Source organism: Cyanistes caeruleus, chromosome 4 (genome assembly GCF_971803275.1).
Source record: "Cyanistes caeruleus chromosome 4, bCyaCae1.hap1.1, whole genome shotgun sequence".
Classification (NCBI taxonomy): domain Eukaryota; kingdom Metazoa; phylum Chordata; class Aves; order Passeriformes; family Paridae; genus Cyanistes; species Cyanistes caeruleus.
The window spans coordinates 52352871-52375294 of NC_141704.1; the positions used below are offsets into that span (position 1 = coordinate 52352871).

The 22424-nt window shown below is 40.2% G+C and overlaps 1 protein-coding gene and 1 long non-coding RNA gene across 5 annotated transcripts; one reads left to right on the forward strand and one right to left on the reverse strand.

Annotated features, from left to right (window-relative positions):
* Nucleotides 1-14: 14 nt before the first annotated feature.
* LOC111932116 (prolactin-like) lies at nt 15-5393 on the reverse strand. Of its 2 annotated transcripts, XM_086884644.1 has the most exons (5): nt 5060-5393; nt 4407-4558; nt 4152-4259; nt 2947-3126; nt 15-1293 (listed from the first exon to the last, which is right to left on the reverse strand). In XM_086884644.1, the coding sequence occupies exons 1-5, from the start codon at nt 5094-5096 to the stop codon at nt 1099-1101; spliced, it is 672 nt and encodes a 223-aa protein (XP_086740770.1). In that variant the 5' UTR covers nt 5097-5393; the 3' UTR covers nt 15-1098. The 2 variants fall into 2 exon arrangements, with proteins under 2 accessions (XP_086740770.1, XP_086740769.1); XM_086884643.1 differs by having other exon boundaries at nt 4407-5096.
* Nucleotides 4352-20143, forward strand: LOC111932107 (uncharacterized). 3 transcript variants are annotated; one of them, XR_015285608.1, is made up of 5 exons: nt 4352-4780; nt 4827-7003; nt 8174-8237; nt 8859-8915; nt 11956-12579. It is a non-coding gene; the product is annotated as an uncharacterized LOC111932107 (long non-coding RNA). The 3 variants fall into 3 exon arrangements; XR_015285610.1 differs by lacking the exon at nt 11956-12579 and adding an exon at nt 16482-20143 and having other exon boundaries at nt 4561-4780; XR_015285609.1 differs by having other exon boundaries at nt 4720-4795; nt 4932-7003.
* Nucleotides 20144-22424: the final 2281 nt, after the last annotated feature.

The window sequence follows — 22424 nt, forward strand, 5'->3', positions numbered from 1 at the left end:
AATGGGGGGAAACATTTTCTTTATGTAAAAATACACTTTATTGATAGTATACAGATATAGCAGGGTTTAACAAATTTAATCTTACTTTCAACTATGTTGTAACTATGTTATGTTTCAACTTCTCTAAGGCTTTCCACAAGGTCCCACTTGACACCCTTATCTCCAAATTGGAGAGACATGGGTTTGAAGGCTGGACTGGTGGTTAAGGAATTGGCTGGTTGGATGCAGCCAGGGAATTGTGAGCAGTGGCTCTTAGGTCCAGGGGGAGGCCAGTGACAAATAGTGTCCTTCAAGGTTCTGTCTTGGGACTGGTGCTCTTCAGATCTTCCTCAACGACACAGAGAGTGGCATGGAGAGCATCCTCAGCAAGTTTGCAGATACGAAGCTGAGCAATGCAGCTGACAAAACAGGAGGGGATGTCAGCCAGGGGAACGTGGACAAGCTTAAGAAGTGGGCCCATAAAAACCTCATGAAGGCAGTCTGAGAGAATTGGCATTGTTTAGCCTATAGAAGAGAAGGCACCAGGGAAATCTCATTGCAGCCTTACAAGACTTAAAGATTGTCAAAGCAATCATAAAAAAGGGGGACAGCAGCTTTGTACATGGATAAAGAGTGATAGGATAAGGGGAAATTATTTTAAACCAAAATAGGAGAGATTTAAATTAGATGTCAGGAAGAAGTTCTTTATTCAAGAGCATGGTCCCTCACCAACCTGGATGGCATCCCTGCCAATGGTGGAATGGGGGCTGGAACTTGATGATCAATAAGGTCCCTTTCAACCCAAGACATTCTGTAATTCTGTATATACATATATACCTAAACTCTGTGAATCAGCCATAGTATAGTCTGCCACAGTGTAACATGCAAGAACATTTATTTATCTAATGCTAGACCACTCCTTTTTATTGGTGCATTAACTGACATACACACATGAGGCTTTATTTAGTATTTCATCTGCATTGCTCAACTGTGTCAGCTTCCAAAGGATTTCAAAAACATTTTCCTATTAAAATTACTGTGAAAGTTATAATTAAGAAGTTCTATTTTTTAAATCTTTATAAGCAACATGCTGAAGACTACTTGTCAAGGGATTACAATTTAGCAACTATTTTCCGGCATAATCCTACATTTGAGAATTTTTAAGTAGCTTTGTACTTTATTGGAATCTCTCCTAAAACAGTGAATGAAGTCAGAGTCACTCATCATGTTTGCTTCATTACTAATTGATAAACCAGTGCCTTCAGATGATGCTATTCCATTTAATGAATTGCTGATGATCCCCATTGACTGCATCTGTATTGAAAACAAGAGAAGTACAACTTGTAACTACACATACAACAAATCTTGAAAATACTACTGCAAAAGACAACTGAGATGTAACTACATTGGGCTATGCTACTCCAGATCTTTCACCTACTTATGAAGTTACATGTAAAGTTCCTTACATAGAATAACATTGTCTTTTTTATCCTTATGGTATCACTGCAACTTTTAAAGTAGACTGAAATTTCTTGATACGCTAGTAATGAATATTTCATCTAAGCGGATGAACCCCTGTTTGGTAAACCTTATTTCCTCTTGAAGTATTATAGCAAATCAGTCTTGAGACTTTTTTAGCCATTTGTTTTAATGTTTTCTGGGAAGGGAAGCTCCTAACATGAGTATCCACCAGTGCTGTTTATTTAACCTGGTGAATTCTGCTGCCTGTGATCACCTCTCAGAGTAGGTGCTTGACAACAAAAGCAAGTTTAGAATTTTCCTGTTTAAACGGAAAAACACAGATGCAAAATATGGAATGCATTAATTTTTGCAGTTATATTTCTATCCTGTGGTAGGTATATCCATGGTACAGAGAAGTAAATACTTCAAAGATTTCCCTCTTAGTAATACTTTCAAAGGTGTTTTAGAAAAAATAAAGCAGGTGAATATACCAAAAGTATGTAGCTAGTTCAGAGTTTGCTTCAGCTACAAAATGAAACAAAGGTCAAGCTTTGAGGTTGAACACTTCTGAACTTCAAGGCCATTTTAACCCAGAACCGTGGCTGCATTTGGATGATAGATTTTCCATTTGTAGCTCTTGAGTCACCTTAACCAGGGCTACGTTTTATTGTAGGGTACAATTCAGCCTATTCTAGTGATGAGCTGCTTAGCATTTTAAAACTTGTATTCCCCAGCTGTGTTCATAAAGTTGAAAGGTGATCTACTGGTGTAAGATACCAGTTCATTAATCACTTTTTTAGTGACACGGACACCCTGGCAGCGTAGCCATTTTAGAGAATGGGCTCACAGATTTCATTTCTTCCAAAACCACAGCTAATTTTAGATATAAATGCAAAAAAATGCAAGGGTCAGGACTTTCAGCTAGTACTAAGAAGACAGAAATGGAAATAACAAATAATTTCATCTAATGATTTGTATATGATGTGGCATGATTTCTAATGAAGTTTTGAAATGTTTTTTTGACTGATACCAGACTTAAGGAATGCCACTGTTGTCTTCAAGAACTTATCCCAGCAGAAAATTGCCTTAGGACAGAGCTCTTTGCATCAGACAGCAGTGATACTTGAATTACTTAGAATGTAAATCCAAAAAACAACACAATTATTAAGTATTTATCATGGTCTACCCCCATCTTTTCTACTGGCCTAGAAAACTCAAGTTATTACTCATCCATGAAGCTATGAAAGGCTCTAGTCTTTGTACTCGTGCATGTTGTTCATATATTTCATATTAATAAAATACTGCCTCACAGGTATGCCATCTACATATCTGCCAATCTATAACTAAGTCACATCCTCTGACAGAAAGATTGCTGTATCTGTAACAAAATCCTGCATTTTGCTGAATAAGAGCCTCCAAGCCCAAATGGGAGCAGACATTGTCCCCTCCCTAAAGTCACCCATACAACATAACTGGTATATATAAAAGCTACATCAAAAATCTTACCTTTTCTGTTACTTTCTCGACTCCAGTCTTCAGCTCATGTACCATATTGCTGATTTGCTTAGCTTTGCTAAGGCTGTCATCAGGTAACTGTTGATGGTGCTCAATATGCTGGTTAAAGTGGGAAAGTGGTTCTTTCCAGGCTTGCAAAAGTTTCAGTATCACATGAGTTAGTTCTTCTCTCTTATAAATTGAAATAGCAGAGAATGTCTCTTACTTTGCAGCAGATCATATAAATACTCTTAGTCTCATTGTGAAATCTCAGTGGGATTAAGATTTACATCTGCAATTCACTACTTGAACACCACTCTGATTATTTTTATATATATAATAACACCCAGAAGTTGTACTTGATGTGTTTTCAGCTAACAAAAGCAGGGCCTCATCTCCCATTGCCCTTCCAGGGGACCTTCTAGAAGGATGTCCTGGGGGAAGCTCCTTACTCCATCACAACCAAAAACCAAAATGGTAACATTTGTCTTTGTCTGTCTCCTAGAGACAAAAGTTTCTCTCACTGTGTGTCCCCAACATCACAATTTGCTTTTTCTCTGTGTGAACAAACTCTTCCTACTCTTCTCTGAACTAATAACGATTTTTTCCTCTTTGCCATCACAACTGTGATTTAAACAAATTTGCTGTTTTCCCCCCTTACCTAACTACTGATTCAGAGATGACTGTTATTTCTTTCTCCCGATTGCTTTTTGTACTTTGCAGTGATACCGATTGATTTAACTTCTTTGTCACACATATAAGTTTCTAAGTTTCTGTTCCACAGAGTTTGCCTCAACAAAATCAAAGGGTGTCTGTCAGTCATTCTGACAAAGTACTACTGCAGTATCCTTATTATAACCAGTATATACAATCCAAGTATAGGTAACCGCATACAGATTTAAAATTAAACTGATTTAAAATTCATGTGCAATACCTCTGATGTGCACCTGTTTGGGGTCAAAACTTAGGAGCCTCTTTCATCTAGATTGTTGAAGCTGTGGAAGCATAAATACCTCTCTGCCTATCTCCAGCCCGACTGGAGTGGGGAACCATTACAGCATGATGAGACATTTTGGAGTTCTGACAGGAAAGGAGGTAATTTCCCTTTTGCCAGGGGGGAAGAAGAAGGCGATGTGATCCGCAGAGTCCCCTTCCCGTCCCCCAAACCTCGCGGTACCCCCTTCTGTCCTGTCTCTGCCCGCCGCCGTTGCTCTTACCGGGATTTTTTGGGCGTATTCTTTGCCGTTGGGGGTCAGCATCCCCGACGTGTGGCACTTCCGAGCGGGCCTTCCCAGCTCGTTGTCACGGGGAGGAAAGTGTTTTTGCTACGGGGGAACAACACCTAAACGTACACCGAGAGCACCACCACTACCCTACACCCTCCCACCTTTTTTCCCCATCCCGCCCGTCGGCAGCCGCTCCCAGGGCGGCACAGCCCAGCTCCGCGGCGGCGGGGCCGGTCCGGCACTCACCAGCTCGGCGTAGAGCGCCGTGGAGAGGCTGTGGATCCTGCCCGAGTGCCGGATCACCCGGTCGAAGAGATCAGCCACGGTCAGGGGGTGACATCCGCCGTCCCCCGGAGCGCAGACCAGCAGCCACAGCAGCGCCAGCGCCGCAACCGCACCTGCGGAGAGGGCGGCGGCGTCGGGGCGCGGGATGTCGGGGTGTGCTCTCTCCCGCTGTGCCCCCGCCTGCTGTGCCCTGGCCCGGTGAGCCCCCGCCCGCTGTGCCCCTGCCCTCAGTGCTCCTGCCCGGTGTGCTCCCGCCTGCTGTGCCCCTGCCCTCAGTGCCCCCGCCCGGTGAGGCCCTGCCCTCAGTGCTCCTGCCCGGTGTGCTCCCGCCTGCTGTGCCCCTGCTCGCTGTGCCCCTGCCCTCAGTGCCCCTGCCCTCAGTGCCCCTGCCCTCAGTGCCCCCGCCCGCTGTGCCCCTGCCCTCAGTGCCCCTGCCCTCAGTGCCCCTGCCCTCAGTGCCCCCGCCCGCTGTGCCCCTGCCCTCAGTGCCCCTGCCCTCAGTGCCCCTGCCCTCAGTGCCCCCGCCCGCTGTGCCCCTGCCCTCAGTGCCCCTGCCCTCAGTGTCCCCACCCGCTGTGTCCCCGCCCGCTGAGCCCCCGCCGCCCGCCCCTCACCTGCTCGCTCCCCAGCCCGGCTGAGGGCCACGGCCATGGCGCTGCGGAGCCCGTGCCCGGCACGGAGCGGCTGCGATCGGCCGGCGCTGCCCCCGCATCTCCTATATATGCCGGCATCTCACGGTGATGACGGGTGTCTCCCCTGACGTGCTCAGCCGGAGGCCACCGTGAGCCAGCCCGCCCGGAGCGTCCCTGGCACCGGCGGGACCGACTGCGCTCGGCAGCCCGGCAGAAATGGGTCTCCCGGGCTCGGTGGTGGGGCTGCTACCGACCCCCACAGCCGCCCGCCCGTCACAGCCCTCCCGTGGGCAGAGCGGGGGGCGGCTCCGGCCCCGCACAGATCGGCGTGGGCAGGTCCGTCCCAACACGCCCACCGCCGTCCGAGGGGGTAAGGGTGGGAGAAAGGAGACCAGGAGAATAGATTGCTTATGTCCGTGGTAAAGGGGTTTACAAAAGGGCAGAAAAGGGCAAAATGAGGGGCAGGAGAGAAGCCTGGTCTGATAACATTCATCTTTTAGCCATCTCTTCAAATCACACTGTTAAGATCATATCTGCTTTTCCTGCTCCATTACAGGTGATGAGGGGTAAGACTGCTGAAGGTGTGAGAGCTGGTGACTATACGTTTGGCGGTGCAAAATACACCTCGGGGTGGCTGGTCCCACGAGGCCAAATGCTCAGGGAGCAGCGCAGCAAAGGACTTAAATCAGGATCCCTAAAGGGGTGCAAGTCCTGTGGACATGGTTGGTGTCCTCTGTTTTGGGGCATGAGATCCTGACTGACCCCAGGACATGTAAGCAAAGTTGAGATGCTGGTCATGAGGAAAATTAGTTGACTCTGCCCTTCTTCTGGGGTTTTTCACTGCAAAGGGAAAAGTCTACTTAGGAAGGAGGATACATGTGAAATGAAATTGTTATCTTTTCTCCCCAGCCATTATGCCAGAGTTATGTATCTGTTTTCTAGCCCCTGAATCCTGATTTCACTTATGGAAAATGAAAGGAATATACCTCTGCCAGAATGATGATCATCCCTCTCCCCACCTTTTAAGGGCAGCTGGGTGATCAGAACTCATTCTGGAGGCAGAAGACTTGAGTTTGACTTGGCCAAGGTGAAGTGGAGCTCTCTCACCTATACTCTGTGTGGATACTTACAAAACTGATAGAAAACAAGTAGAGGTAGCTAATTCTCTAGCCAGATCTTAGAAGTAATTGCCTGCCACTGCTTCTGCAGAAAGTCAAGAGGCATTTCCAAAGGACTCACATTTTGAAAGCTTGATAGCCCAATGGGTCTGTAGGATACTTTTAATCCCTTATTTTTTATAACTTCTAAAATTAATTTTAAAACCAGTTTACTAAAATGTGCCTAATGATCTACAACATCCAGCAGTTCTCATTCTCTTACCTCTGCAGTGTCTCTAATGAATAAAACTGCAATTAATTTCAGTGTTTAGTGTGGCTGAGCCAGTTCTTAATAGGGACCATACTAGTATGGCAATAGCTCAGAGCTCTTTGCTAGCTGATAAACTTCTTAATGGCTTGAGGTCCAGCTGAAGGCTTGGAATATTAATACTAATTAATTCTAATAATTTTCAGAAAACAAGCAATCATGCATATGACAGGATCTGAGAAACATTGGACAAACTACATATAGGAAACACATGGATCAATGACTTATTTTTATTGGCCAATAGCCATTTTCTTTTATTTTTCATGTTCTTGAAGAAATCCTGATATATGCATATCTTGAAAAGTTTCCTTAAAATATTAAATTTTTAAGTTTTGAAGGAGCAATGAATTTTAACTGTGGAAAATGTAAATTACTTGGACAGCAAATCTGCCCCTTCCAGCTTGCCAAAAATTTGTAGTGCAAGATCAACTGGAGTCCATTATGTATTCAAGCATCACTCCTGAATTTACATCATGAAGAAGTAAAAGCTGGAATGAAAAGGTGTGTTTCAACCAAATACTGTCCACTATTGATTTGAACGTTTTCCTGTAACAACAGATACATTTTACAGCTCAAGATGGGAATGTCACATACTTCTGCTCTGAAAGTTGATAATACAAGCTCTTGAAAAAACAGGTTGAAAATGATGTAACCTGGATCTTAAAAAGGAAATGAAAAAAGAGTTGGCTACCCGCTTAAAGGAGTAAACCACTTTCTGAAAGCTGGATCTCAGATCTGTGTTTTTTCTGAGTTCTATAAGAAGAATCAATTAATGTAGAAGTGCTTGACTTTTCTTACTTTTTTCTCTTCTTTCTCTTCTCTATGGAAAGAGCTGTCCAATTAATGTCTCCCTGCTTTTGTATAGTAATCACTAAACTTGCTGGTTTTGTCTTGAATTGTGTTGCATTTTGATTGTTGCAATCTTGAGACTTCAAAGACATAAACAACACAAGGTGAGTAAAAACTTTTCATTAGATCTATGATATAGCTTGGAAAATGGAAACAATGTTTTTAGGCAATGTGAACTTTTTCAGAGTGAAGCTGAAAAACTGTTTGCTTGATCAACTATCCATGTTCAAAAAAATAAATTGTTGGCAAACTTCATCTTGCTCTGGGTTCTATATTTCTTGCCTTTATATCTTTGTACTTCTCCTTCCTCTCACTCTACACATAAACAATTTTTAGTCCACTCATCTTAAAGCAACTCTTTAAGGTTCTTGTCTCCAGTTGTCACTCTGGGCAAAATTCTTCCCTACCCTCTGTCTCATTAAATAACTTCATTCACTGAAGTTGCTTCCATACACTAATTCACTAATCTCTGCATGGTGGTGCATGGTTTTGCCTGACTGTAGACTGAGGTAGGGCAGAGAAATCTCTTTTTCTGTTTGCAAATGTAGTCCAGGAGCTGAGGGAGCAGGTGCTTGACACATCAAATGGAACAGGTGTGTTGCTTCTTTTTCTACTCCTCTGCTGGACAGCCTCATACAGGCATTGCATTTTTGCCTCCCTTGGGGCTGTAGAGATGTGTACTCTTTGTGACTGTGATTGTGGCACACAAGTAGAGAGAAACATGTTTTGGAAACATCTGCTCTATTCCAACCCTCTAGAGAAGGATAGTTCCTTACCTTGTGTGCTGGCTACTCATGAGAATGAATTTCTGTGCTATTTTAGGCAAGACCTGTATGCACACAAAGATTATGTAAAACTGAAGATACAGATCCAGTTACAAATGCAGGTACTTCAAGTTCTGGAATCCTTCATTATTATTATAATGTGTTCTTTTACATCCTGCTAAAGTGGTGGAATCAATTGGGTAAGGACAGATTGCAGTCTATGTGGAGTGCCTGAGCAGAATATTGCCATGTTAAAAAGATATTCCTATAAATCAGTGATTTTCACCATACTAAGCATCATGAAAGTCAAGTGGGAAAATCAATGTCTTAATGCTTTATTTATGATTTTTTTAAGGGTATTGTTTCAATTTATTTTTTAAGAGGAGAACATTTCTGTTCTCAACTCTGTTGGCCTCAGTGGGCTTGCTTGTATGTGTGAATTTAGATCTATCTGATAGAAGATTTACTTAATATTGATTTATAAGACAAGCCAAATCACAGGAAAATAGGTGAAAATTCTGATCTTCACTGAAACTTGAAAAGGTAATGCACCCTATGAAATCTTAACTTGGAATTTTAGGTCCTTTTCTACACAAATTTTTGTTTGTGAAATTTAATTATTTCAAATTTACATTATATATTTATATATATATATATATATATAAAAATGTGTATATATATATACATTTTATATATTTTAAGATATATATATTTTATTATAAATAAGATTTTGTATTTTTCAGTTTTGCAATTGGTCTTGAATGCAGCCTGGAGAAACAAACTGGATTCCAACATGAAAGGTAGAATCTATAATTAAAATATTTAATACTATTTAGACAATGAATCTTTAAGAGAAAAAAGGTTCTGCATTCAATTCCATTGAAGAATGCTCTTATAAATGCAAAATATTTCTAAAAAATATTAAAAAAAATATTTTGAAAAAGAGAAAGACATGAATCCTACTACTTGAATATTTGCAGTGTTCTTACTGTCTTAACATTACTGAGAAGGGTGAGGTGTCATATTTTACCAGCTGCAGATTTTGGGAAATCCTACAATGGAATTTCCTATTCCTCTAAATCACTATAAAGGAAACCAGTCTTCTCAAAAGAAGCTGCACCCTAGTTATAAACATGCATCATCATCCTTTCTACTTCTTACAGTGTTCATAAAGGATAGTCTACATAGTGGCTCAGATGTGCTGAAATAATACTAAGTATTCCAAGCCTACCTGTATTCCTCCTGATAAGAAGTGTGTAATTTCTGTGCCAGGAGGATCTCTAGTAACATAATAAAAAGATGTGTTAAATTTTAGAGAAGATGGGCTTGTATTTGGACAATCTTTTTTTTTGGTAGAGAAAAATAAAATTATGTATTTAATGTTTGGAAATACATCAAGCAAAAATACATTCTTTAGCTCATGATCAGAAGATAATTTCAGGCAAAGTCATTACCACAGTTCTGAAAATTTTAAGGAAATATAGATATCTCTGTCACACAAAGGTGGCAATTTGAAGGCCATGTTCCAGTGTCCACTCAAATTTCTCATCAGCTTTGGCTGACTTTAATAAACACTGGGTTAGACCATCATGCTGGTGTAGCTCCACTAACTTCAGTGTATTTACTTTTGGTTCACTGATGTCACAAAGATGAGGTTCGGGTCCTGAGTCTATATTATTGAAAAGCATCTGCAGCTGAAGATGATCTGCAATCCCCAGGGTTAATTCTGTAATATCCATCTGGAAGGAATACATGCTCTGTTTAGGAAATCAAATTGTTTAGAGCATTTAGTGAAGTAGGGAAGAAGACACTATGGCTGTCCACAGATTTGAAATTATGCTTCATTTAAATTGTAACTTCCCATCTGCCACCATATTGAAGTCATCGTTGTAGAACAGAATCTTGTCAGAGGTACCAAAGGTCCTAGTTCTTTATGAGGGTAGTATGGACATAACCTAACTGCAGTTAATTTAACATCTGGCTATTTTCAAGTGTTGCCAAGATGTGCCTTCCTCACTGACATAATAATATTTTACAGGATAGACCAGTTGGCAATATCTCAAGATTTGCTTTTTTCATAGTAGGACTAACAGGAAAAATGACATAAATATATAAGTCCTCCACTATTTAAAATACTTTGTAATTTCTGCTACATTCTTTTCATATTCTCAAATATTATCAAGGCATTTGTTATTATGAAATGCTCCTTGCTGAAGCTGGAAATACTAACTATGCAATAGAATCTTCCTTTACCCTATTAGCATAAAAGCTAACATGTTTAATGACGTGACTGAATGGTAATTTTTCTCATGGTTTCTACTTTGGCTTATTCAACTGAGTAATGAGGCCATTGATTTTTGGTTTTCTCCTGTTTTTCACTGTATGCTCTCATGCCTTCTTTACCACCCACTGTTCAACCCATTCTGAGTACATAATCACCTTCCTTTTGGAACCTCTCTATTGTTCTCAAATACATGTCCACACACATTAGTTAATTTATTATCCCAGCATATTCCTGAGGTGGATGGATCTTATCATGCCCATTTTGAGGATAAGTGAAGATGCACAGTGAAATTACATACTCATTTGGATAGTCAGCTTGCCATTCAAAGGATATGAATAGTACTTGAAGAAAAGCCTCACATCAGATTATGAAAAGCTTCATATATAAGTAATTTCTTTACTGAACTTAGATATAAAAGTCTTTTGTTTAGGTCCCAGCTCTACTCTTCTGAAGATACTTCCCTCACCACAACCACAGGGGAAAAATAGGTAATTTCACCCAGCTCTGCTTGGAACCCTGAGGCCTATTTTCATTTTTTTTTTTTTTTTAAGGCAAGAAGTAGATAGCAGTGGTAAATAATTATTCATCCCTGGGGAAAGGAGGAATTTTGCTGACACTAAGGTTGCACTAAGTGAGACCTAGGAACATTTTGTTCCATCTCAAGCTGTAAAGGGGCTGTGCTGTAGTTAGACAGAACTGTCATTCTCGTCTCCAGTACTGAGACATCGATACATGGCAGGTATTCCCTTCACCAAATATTCCTAGTATATGGATATTTTCTCCAGTTCTCCCCTGACTTCTTGTTTTGAGATACCTATTCAACCTGTTGCATACTTTTTCATATGTCTTTTAGAAGTCTTTCTCTTCAGACTTAGTTATTCTATCTGCCTCATTAATACCTAATCTTTATTCTCTTCCTTGCACCAGACTTTTTTGCCCCCTTCTATTTGCTTTCTCACTAGTCAGGCCTGAAGCTTGAGAGAACATACCTGCAGTTTGGAAGGAAAATTCAAGTCTTGGCTCCTCTACCTGTGCTTCCCAAACTGCTCTACATGAGACTGGTGCACATCCTCTCTGTATTTGAATTGGGAAAATTCTTCCTTCAGGGTTTCAGAGCACAGCATGGAAACAGAGGCAATGCAGATGAGATTGTGCGTACTCTGAATTAAGTGTCATGGCCAAGATCTTTTATCCCCTGGTAGTTTAGAGCTGCATCATCCCTGGGATGAAGGATGCTGAGTGGAGTGGGATTGCTTAGGAAGTTTCCAGCTAACACCAAGAAGGTTATGTTGCATGTATACAGAGTGTTTTCCTTTTCCATAAGGCTACAAATCGACAATAACAGGATGAATTTGTACAAGGATAGAAAGTACCTGTCTGAACTTATAGTTTATAGTTGAGCTGTACCTGGCTTTTGTGGAACAAATCCTGTCTCCTTAACTTAAACACTTCTCTAGTTCCTGCCCACCCCACCCACAGCATTCTGGAGATGGGCAGGCAGTGAACCAGATCTCACTCCCAGGAAGTACTAATGGTGTGCACTATCCCACTTACAGGTTTGGAGGTGTGTTTCAGTCATTTACAGATGGAAGAAGCACCTGAGTGGAAAAGTGACTCTTCCAAGATGGTGCAAGGAGTCCTCCTGGCAGGGAAAAACCCCTGTGTCTTTCAGTTCTGTGCTCTAACCTCAGGAATCCTTCCCTGGACAGGCTAGGTGCTCCATGCTGAGGAAAGACTAGTGCACATGCTTTTGACATTTACGTTACAATAAATATTGTATAAAGTGACAAATTATTCAGAATCAGGAGAGAAAAATTTCTTCTTCTTGTTCCCCAGAGTTTATTTTGTGCATGTGTGTGTCTTTCCAAATCACTGACTTTTACTTCCATTTATATTCACATGCTTATAGACTTTATTCTTGTGTCATCCCCTGACTGAGGCCATGTGACAGCCTAGTGATAGGGAGAAACCCTGCAGGTTTTCTTACTAAACTGCTGCAAACCATTTAATAGATTGGAATAAGTGGCTAACCTTCCACTTTCTTATGTAAGATGATGAACATAGATATTTATAGAGGCTGCTGTCTCTAAATTCGTTTACTGTCACATGGCATGTGTGTCTGTCTTTCACGTGTCTCTGTCAAACTCCTTAGAAAAAATAAATCTACTACCAAATGTAAAGAGCCCACTGGTCTTGTTGTGTGTTATAGTTGACAAGGATGAAATGTGACATACTTATAATAAAACTAATTGGAATGAGTAATGTGTATATATATATAATTATCATGCTCATATGTTGACATCTAACTCTTGCCAAAGGAAATAATTAAATAACAAATTACAGTAATGTAACTTAAGGCTTTATTCCAGCATTTTCTAATAATCCTTAGTGTTCCCAGGACAGGAATTATTTAAAATGTGTGGCCAGAATATCCTTTCGAAAGGGAGAAGCAGTCATGCAAATTCAAATTTACTTTCCCCTGTCTATTTGCTCTAACTGATCTTTGTGTGAAAAAAGTGCAGAGAAGTAAAATCCTCCTACCCTGAACCAGGCATAAGCAGCCAGGAGTACAAGACCCCTCCAGTGTGCTCTTCTCCTCATCTTTCTGAGGAAATAAAGACTTACACTCCATACTGGAGCATGGATCTGCAGGGTTCTGCTGGACTGTGCTGCAGTGTGTCACTTGCCAAGGTCTCCACAGCTCCTGGGAGCAGCCCTTCTTGCTCCAGCCAAGCCCAGGAGCAAGGGAAGGCCAAACACTGCTCTTTCTTGTGCACTGGTCCTCATGTTCCATGGGTGCTGTGGCTCTGTGCTTATCAGTGTGCTCAGGGGACAGTGCTATTTGAATGGCAGGCTTTAAATCACAAGTGATGGGAAGAGTCCTTGCCCTGACAGTGTTTCTGAAAATACCTGATGATGTTCCTGATTTATATACCAGACACCACATCACCTCTTAGTATGCATCTGCTGCTGAGGATGCGTTGTTCCAGCTGCAAGTAGGCAAGGGAGAGCCTGCCACAAGAAAGGGAAATTAAATCTTTAAGCAGACCAATGCCAAGTGCAACGCTCTTACAGACATCTCTGCTCCCCCTGACTCCTGTCTGATCTCCCTGACCACAAGATGGAAGAGAAGAAAAAACATGAGTAGAGAAAAAGGGACCATGGAAAGGCCTGCTATGGGGCAAAAGGATTTGTGTTTCTGATTAAATCCATGATGTTTTAAGACTCCAAGCCTAACCAGTCTTGTGGTGTGGCATGAGGTCAAACTCCTCCATTCAACTCTATCCCTTCCCCAGGGGTTAGACAGACATAAATCTGTCTAAGGTGTAGATGACTGGCTGTTCACTAGCCCTAAGACGTATAATAACAACATTCAGCTCTTATTGGCAAATCCAACAAGGTAAAGTCTATGGTATTGAAAAAAGGAAAAAAAAAAAATAGAAGAAAATTTCTGGAAAAAATAGGCTTGTGCTCAGAGAAAATCTGAGAAGGAAAAAGTAAACAGTGTTACAAAAAACATAAGCCCAGCCAGAAGGAACTAATTCTAAGGTTCCTGCAAAAAAAATATCTGATTGCTTTTCCCTGCAATGACCAATTCAAACGTGAAGCTTGGAAAGAATGAAAAATTTGAAGGGAAGGTAGTTTGAGGCTAGAAAATCTGGTGAAAGGAGGAAGATCCCAGATGGCAAAAAATGTTCATCATCTCAAGCTCACTCCCTGGATTGGTCTGTCACTCAGCAAATGAGAAGAATGAGCAAACTTTTCCTCACCTCACAGGCTAGAGAAACCTTCGTGTTCCCATCCATTCTGATTTAAGTTTCCCATTTACTTGACAAGAGACAACAGTATAGTTGCATTGGGGATTTTTTTGAATGTCAGTAGAAAAAAATCTGTAGGAAATAGAATGATAAAATCTAACATTGTACTTATCTTATAGATGTGTTATTGGTATCTTCAGTTGTTCTTAGGTATGCAGGTGTTTTAGTTGATGTTTGTACAAAAATGAATGAACCTTCACATAGTCAAATGCAAAACTGTATCTGGCATTAAGAAATATAATTGTGCATCACCAGCTATCAATGATCTTCAGGAAATGACAATTGCTATTAGTGAAAACTTGTCTTAGGCTTTGTAGTGGACCATTCGAACCCTGAAGGAACCATTACAGGCAGACTCATCAGCAAATTCTTCTTTCTTTAAACTACAGACAGAATATGTTGACAGTGAAACTTAATTGCCAAGAATTTATCTGATTTAGAATTACTGAACCAAATATGTTGTCACATCATCTTTCTTGTTTATTTGGGGCCATTAATCATGCTACAAACCTAAGACTTAGCAAGAACAGTTCTGGTGGGTTTTTTAATGTGCATAGATTTTGAGCTATGGCTATTTCCTCATTCTTCTCTCCTGATGTGACAGTAATATTTTCCTCTCTGTCTCCCACTGTCAAGCCTATTGTGTAAATAGATGTAAATATACAAGTCACTAAGTAGGACATTAAGTAGCCATATGAAGTTATAGTAACTATTTGTTTGAATAGCAATATAAGCCTGAAATAATGTAATTAAAATGTCATGGTTGTCTATTTCTTTGTCAGTGGCAGAGTATGCCTTTGGAAGGGAAAATCTGTCAGAGAAAATGAGTATAAAGACGTTGTCTCTGCAGAGTATGAAGATATATGTGTGGCTATAAATGTCTGCTAGCTGGACTGAGCAGTCTGACAGCTGCAGGATACTTGAAGTTACCCCTGAGTACCTCTTGGAGTTCAAGCCTGAAATCTTAAGGGTTATATCCAGATAAGAACTTCTGCATCTGTGGAGAATCCTGGCCCAGTAGGGTGGTCTGAGGAGCTGACAGCAGCAAGGATGTCCTGAAAAACCACCTCTGATGTTTTTGAAGATGGTAGCTGAAATTAAATTGTCTCAGTTGCCATTTGCCATTGTAGTTGGGATTCTCATTCACATCCAGCACTAATGCAAAACTAACTCCAGGCAAGATTTAAAATAAACTCTTCATTTGAAATAAAGACTATTAATAATCCCAGTGATGTGACAAATTATATAAATTACAATGAGGATTTTTGAAGTCTGCAGTGATAGTGAATAGGTTGATTTCCAATTTTCCCTGTAATGTGCATTGTATGCCATTTAATGTGAGAGAACTGTGCTTTGGAGTCACATTGTTATCTAAGTAGTCTGACATTTATCAGATGTTTTTTCAAAGGGACAAAAAAAGAGAACAGCAGAGATGGGAAAGTCAGTGCAAGCTCAAGTCAGGGTCTTTTAAAGTGTTATCTTTAATTTAGTGTTTTTTAGGTAATATATAAATATTGTCTGAGAAGCTCAGTCTATTGTTTAACAAGTTAATATTTTGTCTTTGCCCATTAGCAAATATTTGACTCATACAATTCAAATCATTAAAAGTGTGCTTCAAGCATGAGCACGTGTGGAACTAATTTTTGTCTGGTGTCCTTATCATGTGGTAGATTTTCAATGATTAGGAGACATTGAATGAGTCACTTCATAATGCAAGGTCAAATGAGGATGATCTTGACCAGAGCTTTTACTGTCTTGAAGGGGAGGAGGTCACAGTATAGGTTTTTCTCCATTATTCTGTAAGTTTACCTTAATTCTGACCTGCAGAAGTAGCCTCTAGTTAGGCAATGGGGAATTTTGGTTTTATACTTAATTAATTTTTAGTCATACTTTGTCATTAGATGCTGGCCTCATTTTTTTGTTGTTGTTGTAATTTGTGGTATTTGTCAGTTACATGACAAAGTGAAGTTAATAGGAACTAAAGGCTACCAAAGGTCACTAAACTCAAGTCAATCATAAGCAATAAATCCAAAGATGGTACAGCAGTAGTGGTTTATTTTGTAACTAGATTTTTTTTCCAACAGCAAACATGTTTCTTATGTACTGCACATGGTATGTGTTGCCTTTACTGTCCAGTTTTTATCATTGTTATTTGACACAGTACCACGGGGCTGCGTCTGCTTGATAGCAGTGGATCTTCCAACTCTGAGAGGAAGATTTGATAATTTGCCTTGTGGATTACAGCTTCGTTTTCTTTCCTACAGATAACTACTCAAAACCTCTTCTGAAGAGAGAAAATCAAGGAGACCAGCAAACTGAGAGCTGGGTGTTGGATAGCAGAAGCAGAGCAAAGCTGGATATTAGATAGCAACTAATCTTTAGCTGTGATCCTTTACATCCACCTTTACCCACACCCTAGTCAGCCCTTGACTCAAGTCAATGAGTGATGGCATAGCATTTTACACTCAATTTGAAGACCTTAAGGAGGATCAATGACAAGGTTGTCAAGTCTGGAGGTGATGGAAAAGTGTCTCTGGTGAATCAGGAACTAGTACTGAGCAACGTCATGAATACGGTGACACCGAAGCTGATGAAACACAGCTTCAAGGGGAACAAGAATAAGGAGATGGAAAAAACTGTGGTGGGAATGTGAAGAGGGGATGGCCAAGTGTAACCTGCCCTGAGGAACAGTGTGACTGTCTGCCCTGTGGCATTGTCAAATACCAGGATACCCTGACACAGGGCAGGAGTACAGACATCCTCAGCAGGGCCTCTGGGAAGCAGATGGAAGTGACACAATAAAATGGAAACTCAGAGGGGAAAGATGAGGCCATTCAGTCAATTTGTTTAGATATTTGTTGACCAAGTTGGAGAGAGTAGCACTATTAAATGGAGAAATGGAGAGTTATCTCACTTATGAGAAAAGTGGGTCACTGGTGGTGGCAGAATTACTGGAGGTGGACAGATTATATTTGTTTTGGCTTGCTGAAGTCAGTAGGCCACCTGCTCTGATAAAAGTTGCATAACATTTTAGCACAAGTTGAAAGGTAGCTGAAATGACGTGGAATTCAAAAGCTGAAAGCAGATTAATTTTTCAGTCCTTCTGGGAAGAGTAACTCAAACCCAAATGAAAGTGGTAGTTTCTAGGTGCAAAGGAAAGACTTAGTCACTATGATGTCTACACAACCAAACATTCATCTGGCTGAAGCAAAAGCCATTCAAACAATGTTTCTTCAATTGAATGCAAACATGCCAAGGCTCTTTGATACTTGGAGGTGTTTTGATTTAATGTGTATATGTATTCCCTTTTCTTACACAGAAATGTAAAAGGTACAAAGGGAAGAATAACTTCTAAGCAAACACTTTCACTGTTAGAAGAATTTACCATTTATTCAATTATGAAAAAATATATAAAATCATATTTACAGCCATAAGGCCATCACAGAAGAAGACGTTTTGCAGCTTCCTAAAAACTTCACCAGAGTCCACACTTTCTTCCCTTATCAATTACATCTCTATTTACTAGAAAATGTTAGGTTTTGGGTGGTAGATTTTCCAGCAGAATATTTAATATGGAAAATAACAAGAAACACATTAAAGCTTTTGCAGACATTGTTATTACAAGCTGTAAACTGTGTGAAATATTTCTAGAGAAAAAAAAATCTTAAGCAGTTCCAATGTCTTTTTTTCTTTCAGCCAAATGGCAAAAGGAAGAGCATTTTTGTATCTAGGTCTGCATTGTGGTGACAAGCAACACTTGTGTTTGCAATCAAGGAGCTAAATGTCAGCATACTGCTTTTTATTCAGACATGAATTCAGAGGTGCTGGTGAGGGCTCTTCAGATGTTGACCTACATGTCTAGTGTTTTACTGATAATAGACTTTTAAAGACAGAAAGCCAAAGGAGAAATTGAGATTCAGACCTACCTACAGCAGTTAAAGCAAAATGGTTGATGGGAAAAGGGTCATGGCTTCAGCAGTTGCTTCACTGCAAATTTACACCCCCTGTCTGTAAATACAGGTAGATAGTTAACAGAGGATTGGCAAAAGTACAATGTAATTCAGAATAAAGAAGAAAAATTCCAGTCTCCTGAACAGGAAAACATTTTTTTAAAAAAATGTTGCATCTTTCTTTTTTGCCAAGATTGGTACTGAAGAGTTTGAACTTCATTTACATTTTCTCTCCTTCCTTCCTTAAAAAAACCCCACAAAAACAGGAGAAAGGTTATTCTTAAATTTGAAAGAAAAATTTCAGAAAATTTAGAGCAGAAGTGGGGTTTTTTTTCCCCTCAAAAGAGTTGTATTTGCATTGAGATATTCAGTTTTATATACTTTGGTCTGAAAGTTGTCTCCTTGAAACATGCAAAGTATTAGGGATATACATAAGTACTTAAATGGCTGGTACTATACTTACTGTCTTTGATTTCTTTTGGAACCACTAGATATAAAAAACAATTCTTTAGACAGGTGTTGATTATGAAAAAATATACAGTGAAAGAAAACTTCTTGGGAGAATTCTCAGCCTTGTTATTACTTTGTTTATACACCTGTTCTTTCAAAAAAATTCAGTTTTACTGTTTTTGTTGGGGTTTTTTTCTATTTTTTTCTTTCTAAAACTGTTTTTGTCTCTAACAGGTTTCCTGTATTTCTGATCTTTTAATTATGATCTTTTAATTATATGTACTCAAGGCATTCATTAATAATACTGTACTTCTATTCCATGACCAGATGATATGTCCTATGTCTCCCAAGAAAATGGTTATGACTATCATAAGGTATCAGTGATTTTATCCTTTGTAATCCTGCAATGTTACATTTAATTTTTACATTTTTCACATTTTACTCCTCTGTTTCTTTTCTTCTTCATTTTTTTCCATTTTGTTTTCTGGTATCCGAGGGTGGTTGGGCCCTGGAACAGGCTCCTCAGGGAAGTGGTCACAGCACCAAGTCTGACAGTTCAAGAATTTGGACATTGCTCTCAGGCACCATAATGTGGCTCTTGGGGTGCCCTGTGCATGACCAGGAGTTGATGATCCTTGTGGGTCCTTTTCAAATCAGCTTATTTTGTGATTCTGTGAAGCCATTGCATGTATCTGCTTCTGTGTGAAAAAGAAAGATGTGGAAAGGATGGGCTCAAGGTGTGAAGACAGTATGGTGTCAGGATCACCACACAGAAAAGGATGCTGTGGAATTTCTGGGCTGATGTGAAGGAAAGGTATCAAGTGTTGGACACATAGCACTGCTAATGGGTCTGTGAAAGTAGCCAGGCTTTCCAAGAGTGCAGTGGATGCCAAAAGCACTCTGAAGATGTGAAGCTGGGACTGTTTGTTTAGAGGATGGTACCTCAAGCTGCCAATATTGTCGAGAAGTTTGTGTGTTTCCACTGTTTAAAGTATTGAAGACCTTTTATTGATGGGTTTGACATCACAACTCAATGGAAGAATCTCTTGCCAAGAAGAGACCACCTTCAACCACTTGTGAATCCCTTGCAGGAAATGTGATGAAGGGTTGAGAAAATTATCATCTTCTACCCCTTATTCATAAAGCCTCTACTACGGTATATTTATTCCATAATTATTTTAATTTGTTTAATTTTTTAGGCTTTTTGCTTAATTTCTGTCTCAGCCACAATCAGTACTCGATTTAAAATGGCTTTTCTTGCCACAAGATGGCAGTGCAATCCTTTAGATAACAACACGGGCGGGCAGCAAACTTTCTAGAGCCAAACTTTCAGAACAAAACACCCCTTTGAGGAGACAGTTTCCAGGAGATTTATAGTTTAAGGAAAAAGGGCATGATAGTTGTTTTAACTGCTGTTATTCCTAATTCTGGCCAAAATAATTCACCTGATGTCTGAACAGACACCACTGCTGTTTGATTATTGGACAAAGAAAACTAGTTCCATTAAATAGATTTGTACAGCAAAAGGAGGATTTTGTGGTGATACACTTTATATGCATCCCAGATGGTTGCAATATATGGATGGCTTATTTTAGTACATTTCTTTTGCATGTACCAAAATGCAATCTCCTGCTGCCTGGAAGAAAGTTGGATCTCAGAGTATGCCTAACTGTTTTGTAGAATCAAGATATAAGACCACTTTAAAGCTTGACATCTGGCACTTCCTTGGCTTCCCCAACCTCCCTGCTGAAATGTAAAAATAACTGCAAAACCATTGTTGGGTTTTATTTTTCTTTTGTCAATGGCCCAGAAGTTTCCATCTAGATACCAGCTGGGATCAGCTTGGGGGAAAAAAAAAAAGAAAAAAAAGAAAAAAAAGAAAAAAAAAAAGAAAAAAAATCACATCTCTGGAAATGATCCAAAAGTAGCAAGGTAAAAAAATAAGTCCAGGACCACAGTGCACTCCTTCAAATACTTCCTTCATAGAGCTCTGGTAAGCTATATGAATTTAAAGTTCCTTGAAGGAGCTTTCCCTACTTTTTAAATACAGCCAAAGACACAAAAGATAGTTTGAAAGGTGAACTTAAAAACCTGCTTTCTTGTTAAGAATTTAAAACACAATGCCTGTCATCAGCATATAATCGGTATATAATAAAGGCAATTAGGCAGACGCAATTCTATCTAATTAAGTATAATAAGATATGTCAAAATGTCTAATTTTGTTGTTGCATTGATTTGTAAAAGCTTCTTTAGGTAGAGTATGGTTGAAGCTTGGGCCTAGCACTCTGAAGCATTTGAGTGTAATTCTGTTCGCTGGCATGATTCCACGTGACCTTGGTGTCAAGGAGATGAAGAGAAAAACAGGGAGAGTGGTTTTTCTCTCAGTGTGTCAGTCTTCATCTCTGAAAGGAGAATTACAGTTCATCCCTACTTTCTCATTTGGATATCTCATCTATTTTGAACATAAGTGCTTTAAATGCTGTTGTTTCTGTACTTTTGCAAAATTAACTCAGCTAAATTGCATCTTCCAGCAGTATGACAATACTGCTAACATTGTAATTAAATGCACTGTCATTGTAAGAATTAAACTTGGATGTGACTTAGCAATCTTGGTTTAGAGAAGGCATTTTCTCATGTATTTATTATACCAGTTCAGCGTTACACGCTGTCCTTAGCTGCTTGTTGGAATGGGGATTTTTTTTAACTCAGAAGACTTCAGTTCTCCATTTTCTTCCAACAACAGCACATTTTTCTGGCAGTATAAAATGTTACAAACGGGTCTCTTATTTAGCTGAATTATCGACAGTCAGGACAGGTGTAAGTAAGTGAGGTTAACAGGAGACACACTGACCTGCACAGAGGATTACAGTCTACTACCTGCCCTATGACTGGTAAAACAGTTCCATTTTTTGGGAATTGCTTTCGTAAAGTTTATCCTTGTTCATAAAAACAACACTGTTGATGCATGAGAAGCATGTTTATTTTCTAGTTTAAACCTCTCTAGGCAAGCAGGCCACAAAGCTTCCTTTAGTGGCTGGCAAGGGTCAGATAGCACAGTCCCTGCCCCATGCTCTGCCTCCATCTCATGGACATACAGAATCATTTAGGTTGGAAAAGGCCTCAAAGATCATTGAGTCCAGTCTTTGACTGATCACCACTATCAACATGGTATGGTCAGCTAGACCATAGCACTGAGCCATATTCCACAGGATAATCTACAGCTGTGCAGCGCTCACTGCTCCTGCATCCCCTGGGGGTGCCTGCAGATAAACCCTAGCTGCTGACCCAGGCAGACAGCAGTGGCCTGTTACAAAATAATCACAGAGCTCCTTCCCAGCCCACTAGTTTGGGCAGGTCAGGGCCACTGGATGGTTCAGCTGCACCTTCCTGGGGACCCCATTCTACAACAGGAGATGGAGGAGATATGGAGCAGCCAAGCCTCAGGAGAGACAATGACCCAGTGCCACCTCAGAATGAAGTGTTTACTCTGGGACTGCTGCTGGGGAGCACTCAAGAAGGGTCTGGAAGAAGGAGGGATGTAGGTTCTTGTGGGGGTTTGAAACCAGCAGGAGAAATTAACTCCACACAAATACCTTGCAAGAGATTTCAAGACAGAAATTACAATTTAATATAAAGATTACAATAATTTCAATAATACAGAAAAACTGGCTTAAATACACAAAGTCAGACTACAGCCTAGCCCCTGTCAGTCAGGGTGTGGTCATGGTCCAGTTAAACTGTGTTTGTAGTCCTGTTAAAGTGGTGGTTGCAGTCCTGTCAAGAGCAGCAGTCTGTGGAAGGTCTGGT

Bases quoted from the DNA above. Each gene is read 5' to 3' on its own strand.
- LOC111932116 (XM_086884643.1), bottom strand. From the start codon at position 5,096: ATGGCCGTGGCCCTCAGCCGGGCTGGGGAGCGAGCAGGTGAGGGGCGG. The intron at 3,127-4,151 runs GTAAGAGCAACG...TCAATTTATAAG, and splicing joins AATACGCCCAAAAAATCCCG to AGAGAAGAACTAACTCATGT. The intron at 1,294-2,946 runs GTAAGATTTTTG...TTTTCAATACAG, and splicing joins TCGAGAAAGTAACAGAAAAG to ATGCAGTCAATGGGGATCAT.